Raw genomic sequence first — 12145 nt, forward strand, 5'->3', positions numbered from 1 at the left:
TCTAGAGGCAGGGGCATCAGTTTGTTTGAGACCAGTTATTTGAGTTCAGTGCTATTCACTTGTACAGTTCATTCAAACATACTTCGTCCTTACAGAGAGTTCATCATTCTTACAATTTATAACCCACCAAATCAGAAAAACAGATTAAGAAATAAGATTTCCCCTACAAACTGGACAACACGTGCTGTTGGTTGATGTAAGACATGAGAAACTTCCCATTTGTAAGTGAAGCTTGAGTTTCACCTGACAACAAATATACCTATTTAGCAGACTTTACAACCACTCCATATCAGTGCAATTTATGAAACATGGGCTCAGCAGATTTTGACAATTAGTTGGACTATTCTGCCTGTGATGACTTACACAATGAAAGAATTGTAACATATTTTAGAGAGTAAAACTATTAAACTGAGAAGAAACATAATCTATCTTGATCACAAAGACATACACAACCAATAATTGTTCAATTTGTAGACAATTGTACTTAGTCATTTGCCTAAATGCTAAAGTGCTAAAACGTTTGCAAATGGTAACAAAGAATGAGAAATGCTCTTTCTGTTGTGCACAAAAAACAAAGTGTTGAAAAGAAATTCACATATTGTTTTGACAACTTCAACTATCATTTGAGAATTGAGCCAAAGCATCTGAGAAAAACTATAATGACATTACCTTAGACTGTAGGAAATTGCTAGGGGCATTTTTCACAGTCTTTTGGTCTTCTATTATCAAAAAATGAATCAATTAATTGAAAAAAATCGTCAGTAGATTAATCTATAATGAAGTTGCAACCTTAGAGTGATCCCTGTGCAGTGATGTCTGAGGCATGAGCTGTCCTATAATGCCATGCATCCTGTTGGCTAGGTTACAGATGGGCTATACGTAAGTGAATGAATGAATGAACATAAACATAAACTACAAAAGCCTGTACAGAGCAAAAACTTCTTCCATTGTTGCACAATCCTGCACAGTGTCTAGATTTTTTAAAACTGCATCTGGCTGGGAGCCTGCAAGAAAATGCACATAATGGTGGACAATCATTGTTTTTTATTCAACTAAATGCAGTAGTAGCAAAATAGTGAAAATGTTCAAAGGTTTCCTATCTCACAAAGTTAAGAAGTCCCCTAAAAATTCATAGATATGCACCTCTATCCAGAGCAAAAAATAATTCATTATTCTTTCCTATTACTTTCCACAAGTTAAGTTAGTTTTGATGTATTTTAATAACTAAAAGGATATGTATGAGGTCAAAAACATCCACCAACTCCCTGGTGAAAGTATTGATAGGAAACACTTTCTGGATCCATATTTTGCATAGCAAAAAATCAGTTAATGTAACTGATTGCATCTTCTCTGTTAATGTCGTCCTTTTTGTATTTTTCCTTTTAGATTCTCTCTATTGTTTGGTATATTGGCTACAGTATAAAAACCTATTATCCACTGTACATGGAAAAACACAATCTCTCTCATATCATATGTCATCATTGCCTGACTTTTTCTCCTCATATAAACACACACACACACACACACACACACACACAGACACACACGTCACATACATACTTGTCCACCCTGTGAACAGTTGGCTGAGCCCCATTGGTCCAGAGCAGACAGAGCCCTCCAGCTCTTCCCTGTGGCTGTCACCGTGGCGACAGTGATATTGATGGCCATTATGATAATAGTGATAACAACAAGCATACTAAAAATAATTATAATTAGCTTGTCTCTCTGTCTGTCTCTCTCTCTCTCCCTCTGCTAGCTTCCTGCTGTAATTATCCACAGCTGAGCGCATTGTCTCTCTGCTCCCTCTTTTCATCTTTTTTCTGCCCTTCCCTTGCTCCCCTTGCTTTTAACTCTCTTCCTCCCTTCCTCCCTTCTTCCTCTGCCCCTCACCCCCATCTCCTCCTCCCTGTAGCCCCAGTCCAAAACTGCCTTTCATTATGTTCCTGTATTCACCATCTTTTTTTCCCGTAAACTCCTGGACTTATTTATGTTAGATTCTTTAACACATCAGCAACCTTAGCACTGATTTACTTTACTCTTGTCTTTACCTTTCATATTTACCCCCTACCTTCATCTATTCAGCCTCACATAGCCCCAATGCCAACAATTTGGAGGAACCTTTTCTCCCGTTACAAGCATACTGTTCATATCCTTTCAACTATGCTCTTGTCAGAAAGGTGTGACTAGGAATAGAGGAACTGTGCTATGTTTTGTTGCCTTCTAATTATTTAGACTCAGAACCCAAAGGTTTATTCATGCAAAACCCTGTTTCACTTTTTTAATCCGCCTTTCTCCTTCCCTCCCTTCCTCCATCCTCCTCCCCACCTCCTCTCCCTTCACCAGCTGCAGAGAAATTCCCTGGTGGACTTGGCCCAATCTCTCTCTTTCTTTCATTGCTCTCTGTCTTTCAGTCAGCTCTCTTCCTCTCTTCCTGCCCCTCCCTCTTGCACAAGTTGACTTCTGTTCATCATCAACAGTGTGTGTTATTCAAAGCCTGAAAGACTAATGGTCAGTGGTAGCCAATAGAAGAGACACCTGGACTGGTGAAAACAGAGGGAGGCTTGTACAAGAGAGAGAGAGAAGGTGGTTGTAGAGATGGTCCTATACATCAGGCTGGACACACGTCATGGGCTTTTTATCTATTGCTAGCCTGTTTACTCACAACAGGTTTGATATGGAAATGCCATTTAGGGTTTCAGAGAGGGTTTATTTATCTATTTATTTAGTTAACTGGCCAAGGCAGTACTCATTTTAGTAGACATTGGCAGCCTTTGCATTGACATGAAAATCTACATATTTTGCAATTATTAACTTAATTATTATTATTATTACACTAAACTGACCAGGAGATGAGCCAGTCATTACACACTCATGCTGTGCAGCTAAACTTTTTTCAAAGCCACAAAACTTTAGTTAAATTTTTTGTGGAGATTCCAAAATTTTTATAGATCCTAAATAAGTCAGGCTAAATTTGTGGGAAATGTGTATAAAATGATGGTGAATGGTGAGAATGGTGCAGCCGAAAAACCATAGGAGTTGTGGGTTTGAATATTCTCTCATATAAATTCAAAGGAATTTGAAACAAGCTGACAGAATACACATTATATTGTCAAGCATTGAAGATGATTTTTCCAACGTTAAAGCTTCAGTATTTGAAGGGGAAATTAAATAAAAATTGGTTGTTAAGGGATTAAAGAATTGACTGATTTTCTTTCCAGTTTATCTGTCTATTATTTAGCTCAGTCTTCAAAAGGTTGCGATTGTTTTTCACGCTTCAATGAACAGTCGTTTTCTATTGAAATAAACTGTGGAATGCATATGGTTAGATAACTGAAGATACATGGTTTAGATAACTTATCTGACCTTTTCTTTTCCCACCGTCTCCAGTGCCCAGCCAGCCTCCTCAGAATGTGCGAGCCATTTCTGTAACATCCGACGAGGCAGTTATCACATGGGCTGAACCTCCCAGAATGACACTGCATGGAGTCTTGAAGGGATACCGTGTCGTGTTTTGGGCTGTCTTCCCGGACGGAGGTGTGTTGAGTGTTTCTGTCATACCAGCCCCAGTTTGGATTGTGTGTAATGTGACTGCTCAGTGCTTAGTCTGAACACCTCTCTGTCCTGTTTCTCAGAGTGGGGTGAAATGCAAAATATCACCACCACCAAAGAACAAGTAGAGCTCAGAGGCCTGGAGAAGTTCACCAACTACAGCATCCAGGTGCTGGCCTACACCCAAGCTGGTGATGGGGTCCGGAGCAACGTCCTGTATATCCAGACCCGCGAAGACTGTGAGTCCACATCTGCGTATTTTATAAGATCTTTCCACACGGATAAACTAAATAACATACTGACCTATGATAATGTGTGATTTGATTTGACCACATCTTTAGGGCAGGTCTAAGGGTTTTTGTTCTTGGTTTAGGCTGCAGTGTGGGAGGCATAGTGCCAGGGGGGGTAGAGGGGGTCTTTGTAAGGCTGAGGTTGCTGATTAAAACCTCTTTGTGCTCTGATGTGCCATTACCAGTGCTAATGAGAATTAAGAAGCCAAAAAGTGTGTGTGTGTGGTTAAGGAGCCTAAGGGTGTGGATCTGTGCGTGTGAATATGTGGATGTGTTGAGGGGGGGCGTTGAGTGTGTGTTTGCATGTGTACATGTGAGCATTGGTGTGCGCGTACGGGTGCATGTGTGTGTACATGCGCTATTGTTTGTGTGCAAGTCTAGCGCAGCACCCAGCACAAGGAGAGGGATTAATTCTTTGTGGCTTAGAGAGAATTAATTTTGTGCTTACATTGGCGGGCTGTGGATTACATCCGTATCCGCCTCTCCTCTCCCTCCCTGGGGCCAAGCAGAGGAGGCAGGCGTCTGGAGATGGAGAAAATAAGGGAAAGAGGGAGAGCAAAAGAGAGAGGGGCACAGAGATTCTAAAAAGTGTCATTTTAGAAAAGGCCTTTATTCTCTCTTCCTCGCTATATCTCCATTTTATGTGCTGGCCTCACTGCAATAGCTCTTCAAATATGTGCATTGTGTTAGTCTTTGAGTGTGTGTGTGTGTGTGTGTGTGTGTCTGTGTGTGTTTATCAGGGGCAAGCTGAGTGTCTCTTTCTCCCTGATGCGGGTTGACACTGTGTCCAGAGGCAACCTCTTCACATACGTTCAATGTTCTCTGCCTCTCTCGGTCTCACCCTTCCTTTTGCCCAGTTCTGTCTGCAGCATATGGAATAGTGTTTGCAGTGGAATTGCACAAACATCCAGTTCTCAGCCTGGCTTTCTCTGCCTCTGTCTTTTAGACACGCAAAGACAGTAGACAGTAGGATAAAAGTGAGGAAGACAGAGATTTGTTAATCAGTTCTTTTTCAGGCCCTTTCCAGTGGCCCCCACACCCTTTGGGGCCAATGCATTTGGTCTTGTTGAATATGTGCATTTGTGTGTGTTTAAGTGACTGCACATGTGTTACAGTACTTTGTGTTTTTTGTGTTTATCACAGTATGTGTACTTTAAATTACTGCATGTTGTCTGATTCTCTGAGGATGTTCTAACCTTCTAGGTCTTCATAATCATCAATGTTACACCAAGAAACAATCACTATATGTTTGACTATTGTTGTTGATCCTAAAGTAATGACCATATTATCCCTGATAAGAACATTTACATAAAAACATGATTCCCTAGTAGATCATTAGGTGCAGCACACCATGTTAGCACTTTAGCATACACTACGAATTGTATATGTGGCCCTCTTTGTTTAAGCATAAGCACAGAATGAGTTACATACAGTTAAATGTAGTTAGACTGCTGAGTAAATAGCAGTCAGTATAGAAAATAAATGTTTTTTATACAAATGGGAAAAAATACAAGAGAGACTCTAGTTGGTACAGGTGCTGGAGAAAAAAGGAAAAGAGCTACAACTAAAGAATATTTCCATTAGCAATTGACCTGCCAATCACTTTCTCATTAATTGTTTGGTCTATAAATGTAAGAAAATAGTGGAAATTGCCCTTACAATTTCCCAAGCTGACCCATTCACATAGCCTTTTTCTGTCAACAGTTTAAAACCCAAATATATTCAATCTACTATCATAGAAGACTAAGGAAAATAAATAAATACATAAAATTCTGCCCTGACCCAGCTGTCCTGACCTGACCCGCCCCAGATCCACCCTGGTGCCTCTTTGTCCTTAGAGTCCAGCCAAAGATGCCCTCCAAGAGCATTGTAGCTATCTTTCACCTTTTGGTTAATACTGTCTCCCCCTTTCTCTCTTTCTCCTCTCTATATCGTTCACACAACCCACCCACCCAAACACACACATCTACCTACACTCCTTCATACTACAATAAGAAAATCTAAGCCAAACATTATGCTTTTTTTGTTTGTTTGTTATATTGTTGTTGTTATTATTGTTACTGTTTTGCTTTTTCTCCCCTTGTGTTTCAGTTTGTTTGAGTCCTGTTCTCCTTCTTGTCTTGTGCTGTGTCGTGTGTCTTCATGTTGGTCACTTATATATAAAATTACATTTGAGAGGACATACTTAAAACATATTAATGAAAACAAGATGAAAACTATGAGGAAGTCATACTGAAAACCTGCTCAATCTACTTAGCATTCATATGACATGAACACAGCATCTATTACAGTTACTACAGTAATACTTACATCCTGTATTCTCTTACTGTTTTCTTGTCTCATATTTTTATGTTTTTTAACTAAACATTTGTCTTGAAAATGTGAGAAAAAATAATAGTAATTTTCCTAATTTACATTACAGTAAATCAAATACAGTAGGCTAAAGTATGGAGTAACAACTATTGAACCAACAGTCTAATGGATGCACATGGATGTTTTTGGATGTTTTTTCAGGTACCATCACAAATGGTCAAGTCTCTTTGAAAACTGGTGTGCAACCTTAAAACTATTAGTCTGGCTTACTGACCATACAGAGAAATATAACTGATTCACATTTTACTCTGCCCTCTATTTATCTCTTTCCTCCCATTTATGATTCAGACCCTGGACCCCCAGCTGGCATCAAAGCTGTGCCCTCCTCCGCCAGTAGTGTCGTGGTGTCCTGGTTACCCCCTCACAAGCCAAATGGAATCATCCGCAAGTACACCATCTACTGCTCCAGCCCCGGGTCAGGCCAACCGGTGAGTTACAAGAGGGGTGCAGAGAGTTGTTTGGAAGTGAATGCAAGAGGAAAAAAGGGGAAGAAGACCATCCAAACATGGCTGGTTTTGAAGGGGACACAGTCCTTTTTAAATGCAGAACATAGCTTGTGTTATACATTTTATGTGACACTAAGATGGAAATAAAGTAATTTGATTATGATGTTCTTGCATTTGTGTTTGTGTGTGTGTGTATGTGTATGTGCTTGTGTGTGTGTGTGTGTGTGTATCTGTGTGTGTGTGGTCTAGTGCTGCAGTCTCAGCAAGAGGTGTGTGTGAAATGAGCTCTCCTCATACCGCAGTGTGTGTGCGTGCAAGCTCACCCTCCAGCCTTATTTGCATATCTGCGTCTCATCACGTTGCCAGGACAACCTCATCTGTTCATCAACGGGGGCAGAAAACAAGCCGACAGCAAACACACAGTCACACTTACATACAGACACACACACACACACACACACACACACACACACACACACACGGATATACACACACTCATAAATGTATCACACCATGCATATAGAGTTGCATGAATTTATGCAACTCATGTTTTTATGACAGTGTGAATTCAAAAATGAGAAATACATACTGCTTGCACACACACGTATACACACACACACACACACACACTATATAAATGTACCTATCTAGAAAAATACATACAGCACATTGTTGTCTTTAGTGTCCCTCATTCACAAATCAGTCTCTTTCTCTCTCTCTCTGTCTCACTCTATCTATCTATCTATCTATCTATCTATCTATCTATCTATCTATCTATCTATCTATCTATCTATCTATCTATTTAGCTCTGTCTCTCTCTCTGTCTCTCTCTCTCTTTCTCTCAGTCTCTCTTTCTCTGAAGCCCCCATGCAGAGTTCGGGATGATTACTATGTAAATGAGTGCGACTGGAGAGAAGGAAGGAGGGATGGGGGGGTCAGACACACCGCACGGGGAGTACTTTTGTTCCTCTTTTCATTATCTCGCTCTATCGTTCCCCGGATCACCGCTATCTCCACGCCGAAGGAATATTTTAATATCCGTTACAGCAACACACACTCTGTCACTCCCCCCTCCCTTCCTCCTAACATCTACCCACCATCTACCCCATCCATCCATCCATCCATTCATGCATCCATCCATCCATCCATCCATCCATCCACCCATCCCTCCACTCACCCACCCACCCATACATCCATCTGTCCATACCGCTGCCTGCAGTGTTGAGTATAGAGACAAATGTACAGAGAGGAGCGAGGAGAAGAAGAAGACATTGATATACATGTGATTCAGGGAGAGAAATGCAGATAGAGGATGTAAAACTGAGGGGGGTATTGGTGGATAGATGGAAGGAAAGCCAGGAGTGGGCCCAGAGATGACAGGGATATGTGGAGAGGAATAGGGAGACAGGGACAGGGAAATGAAGAGAGAGGGATGAAGAGCGATGGCAGGAGGGGAAGGGAAGGATGGCGCAGTGGGGTAAAGGATAGGCAGAGAGGAAAATACAGAGAGGCTGGAGACAAGAGGAATGGATGATGAACAGGGAACACAGGGAAGTAATAAAAAGCCCAGTGGATTCTTCCATGACGGGCTGCTCATAAATGTGAAAAACAACATGAATACTGGAATCTATTTGCCCAGAATAAACCATTCTGCAGACAACCCAGCAGGCTAGGACAGAGCTCAGCAATACTGCAATCTCTTCGCAAGGTTTTACTGGTCTGCTGCGTTTACTGGCTCTCCAAACTATTTGACACTTATATTGCAGTCTTCATTTCATCTGTGCATGAGTGCCTGTCTGTCAGAAATGTAAGTTAGTGTCAAACTGGTAGGTGCAGTAAAACATGTGATTTAGAGGGCGACAGTGAATGTTAGGTGCGCGTGTGTGTTAAATTTGTGATTGTGTTTTCTCTTCTCACATTCTTCTATTGAGACCAGCAGCACAGTAACCAACAGAACTGCTGAGGGGGCATGTGTAGATTTGTGTGTGTGTGTGTACCTGGGTGTCAGGATACCTGAGGAGTAGATGAAGAGTAGGAGTTGAGGGAATAAGGGTATAATTGGTGGGTAGGTGAATAGTGACTGGCAGGCAGTAAAAAAAAGTGTTTGTGTGTTGTGTGAGTGTGTGTGTTGAAGGGACAGTGATGCGTATATGTCTAGACAGCAGACACATGGCTGGGTTAAACACACTGCAATTACACATCCACCTCCAGGTCACGTATGCCACTGTATGTGTGTGCAAGTGTGTGTGCGAATGTGTGCATGTGTTTTCTGTATCAGTCAGTTTGTGTTTGCTTGTGTGTGTCTCCTCTCCTCTCCTCTCCTCTTCTCTCCTCTCCTCTTCTCTCCTCTCCTCGCTGTCATTCTGATGCCCGCAGTAGATAGGCCTCATTAGTGTATGACTGTTCATGATATCTCTGACTGACTCATTTGTCTGTCCCCCATTGTCTTCCTCCGTCTCATATCTCTGTTTGCCCTCCCTGAGGAGAACAGAGGAGGAGAGGGAGCGGGCTTTACTCCCCCCAATCCAAGCCTCCTATCCCCTCTTCCCTCAAGCTTCATCCTTCCACACAGTTTTGCTTTATCATAATCTTCCCCAGAACCTCTGTACCTCCCACCCCATTCTCCTCTCCTTTCCTGGCGCTGATTTGAGGGAAGAATACAGGGCTTGGTTCACATTAGAATGATGTTCACTCAGTCCTTCACATTATGTCTGCCTCTCCAGTGAAGTGACAAAATGATCTTGTGTTTGGCATCACCCAGATTTTGCTTTGTGATGCTCAGCACATACAGAAAAATGCACATTTTCTGAGAAATGGAAATTCTTCAGTGCATATTCTTTTCATTCTTTACATGATGTACACAAAATGTCTATACTTTATTGTGTTTTTTGTATGAATTTGTATGTATTTTTGTTTTGTTTTGTTATAGAAAGAATTTATTGTCTTACAAAATTTCACCTGTTTCCAAAGAAAACTGCTTCAGAAAAAAGATTTTTTTAATTGATTCAAAAAGAAAAATTCTATATTTTAATATGATTGTATAAAATGTCTATAATATTTATGGCGTAATACAATATTACATGACATGTGAAGTTGCTTGACAGGTACTCACACATTCCCTACTGTAATTCTTTCCAAATTAACAAGTTCCTGCTACTTTTGGCTCTTCTCAGCTGCCCAGTGAGTATGAAGCCAATCCAGAGCTACTGTTCTACCGAATCACCCACCTCAACCACCGACAGCAGTACCTGATCTGGGCTGCAGCTGTCACCACTGCAGGCCGGGGTAACTTCAGCGACAAGGTCACTGTAGAGCCAGCAGCCAAGGGTGAGTCCCACAATATGAAACAGAGGTTCATAATAAGAGACATAATGTAAAGTAGAGAGGTTGGATGCTGTGGGGTTTGGCAGTTTGCAGGTCAAAAGATATCTATGTTAAAACTGGGACAAACTTGGTTGAAAAAACCTATAATCATTGTTTCAGCAGCATTTCAATGACTGTATTTCAACCTGTTGTTACAATCTGCTACACATTGAAATATTACCATTGAAATGCAGTAGTTATGTAAAAATAGCTTGCCCTTTCCAACTAAATTTAGCCAGATTTTAACCTAGACACCTAAAAGTCTTTAGACTTTCCATTCACCAAATCAAAGCTTACAGGGTTGTTTAGATCCTATAGTATAGTAACTGTTTTCTGATGATATGCTTGTTCTGTCTCTCTTTGCTTCTGCCATCTCTCTCTCTTTAAAACTTTTATGACACTGATACTGACAGAGTTCTGTATTCCTCTTCAAGCCTCTTACTGACAGTACCATGTACTAAAAATAAACATTTTTAAAGGATGTTTTGCTCTACATCCAGCCCAATCACCAGAATAAAATGTTGGCATTGTATGTTTCTGCAAACCACAGATACATTTAATCTCTATGTTTCAATATGTTCAATACGTAGCATATCAACATTTCTACAATTCATATCATAGGGAAAGTAATGTAGTTCAGATGACATCTATATGAGCTCATTTCAGAGTTAGGAGGAGGCAGGTTCGGTGGTTGGCTAGATACTGTAGTTAGTTGCATGCATGCAAAGCATCAAAGCAGCAGAGATCACTGTTCGAGACCAATGCTTCCCGTTTCAACAAACAAATTATTTGTCAAAGTATTTTTAGCGAGATGTTGGGACATTTACAGCCATTTTCTGGTGACAAAACCGGGTATTTTAACCCAAACCATGATCTTTTCCTAACCCTAACCTAACCCTAACCTTGTGTTTTTTGTGCCTAAACCTAACCAGACCTTAACCACAACGTTGTCACACCATTAAACACAATTATTCAACTGGTAACGGCCATTTAATGCAGCATTAAATGACACACAAAAAGCTTACAACGTACAATGCCAACATTTTATTCTGCTACATCCCTCATGACTTTGTGAATCATGTGAATCCCTCTGTCTCTGTCACTCACTCTATATTTCCCATCTCTGCATATTTTTCCAACCTTCCTTCTGTTTCTGTGTTACTGCCTGTTTTGATTCTGCGCAACAGAGCAAGGTGTGCAATTGATTTCAGAGTTCAAAGGCCACCAGATAAACTGCCCTGAAGCAGGGAAATGATAAGCGGGGGAGCAAAAGGGAGGAAAAAAGGAGTAGAGAAAATGATACGACAGGAGCAGACTTAACTAATACACAAGACAATAGAGAGGCAGAGTGTTTAAGAAAATGAAGAGGGCAGTGAAATCAATAGGCTCTGGATTAAAAGACAGGAAGAATAAGGGAGTAAGAATGAATAGAGTGCACTTTCCGCTGTGTTATCCTTTTCTTTATCTATTCGTTCCTTTAACTGCTGGGTGCAAAGGTTTGCTAGTGATTGTGTGTGTGTGTGTGTGTGTGCTTGCATGGTTGGGTGCTGTAAAAGGCAGTGTCCTCCAGGCCTGCCCACTCAATACTTCACATCACGTCACATTTAACACAGATTTCTTCTCTACTAGCTGTGAATCACAGAAAATAAATTGCACATTTCCTTCTAGTAAATCCTGTTTATTGAAAGAATCCAAAATAGAAAGCAAATCACTGTATGCATTGCATATCAGCCATCACATTTCTGTATTGATTCAAGACATGCTCAAACCTCCACAGCATTTGTTTATTGGGTCTGAACATTGTTTATTTGACAATGGTAAGATTAAAGGTAATCTAATATGCTTTTCCTTATTTTCAGTCATATATATAATGTTACAATGGCGGATGTTCATGTTAAACATGGCCATAGTGTCAAATAATGGCTTCAGACTGCTCTGAATGCTTGGTTTCCAACGTTTCTTTCTACTTTCAGCCTGAGCCGACATTGGCTCATGACGGATTTCTTTATATGGTCATCTGCTCCATGCACAGCGCACAACTTCACTGGTCCGCTAACATTATGGCATTTTTCCATTGTTTTGGGGCAGTCACACCGAGCCATAATTTGAGTTGAGCTGGCACGC

The 12145-nt window shown here is 40.8% G+C and overlaps 1 protein-coding gene across 1 annotated transcript in view; it reads left to right on the top strand.

The window, feature by feature from the left end:
- dscaml1 (Down syndrome cell adhesion molecule like 1) overlaps positions 1-12145 on the top strand; it is an 89284-nt gene that overhangs the window by 64785 nt on the left and 12354 nt on the right. Inside the window, exons 18-21 of the mRNA XM_067594766.1 lie at positions 3388-3534; positions 3633-3788; positions 6501-6640; positions 9832-9985. Of these exons, the coding sequence (XP_067450867.1) occupies positions 3388-3534; positions 3633-3788; positions 6501-6640; positions 9832-9985 (597 nt within the window). The remainder of the gene's footprint in view (positions 1-3387; positions 3535-3632; positions 3789-6500; positions 6641-9831; positions 9986-12145) is intronic.

Source organism: Thunnus thynnus, chromosome 7 (genome assembly GCF_963924715.1).
Source record: "Thunnus thynnus chromosome 7, fThuThy2.1, whole genome shotgun sequence".
Taxonomy (NCBI): Eukaryota; Metazoa; Chordata; class Actinopteri; order Scombriformes; family Scombridae; genus Thunnus; species Thunnus thynnus.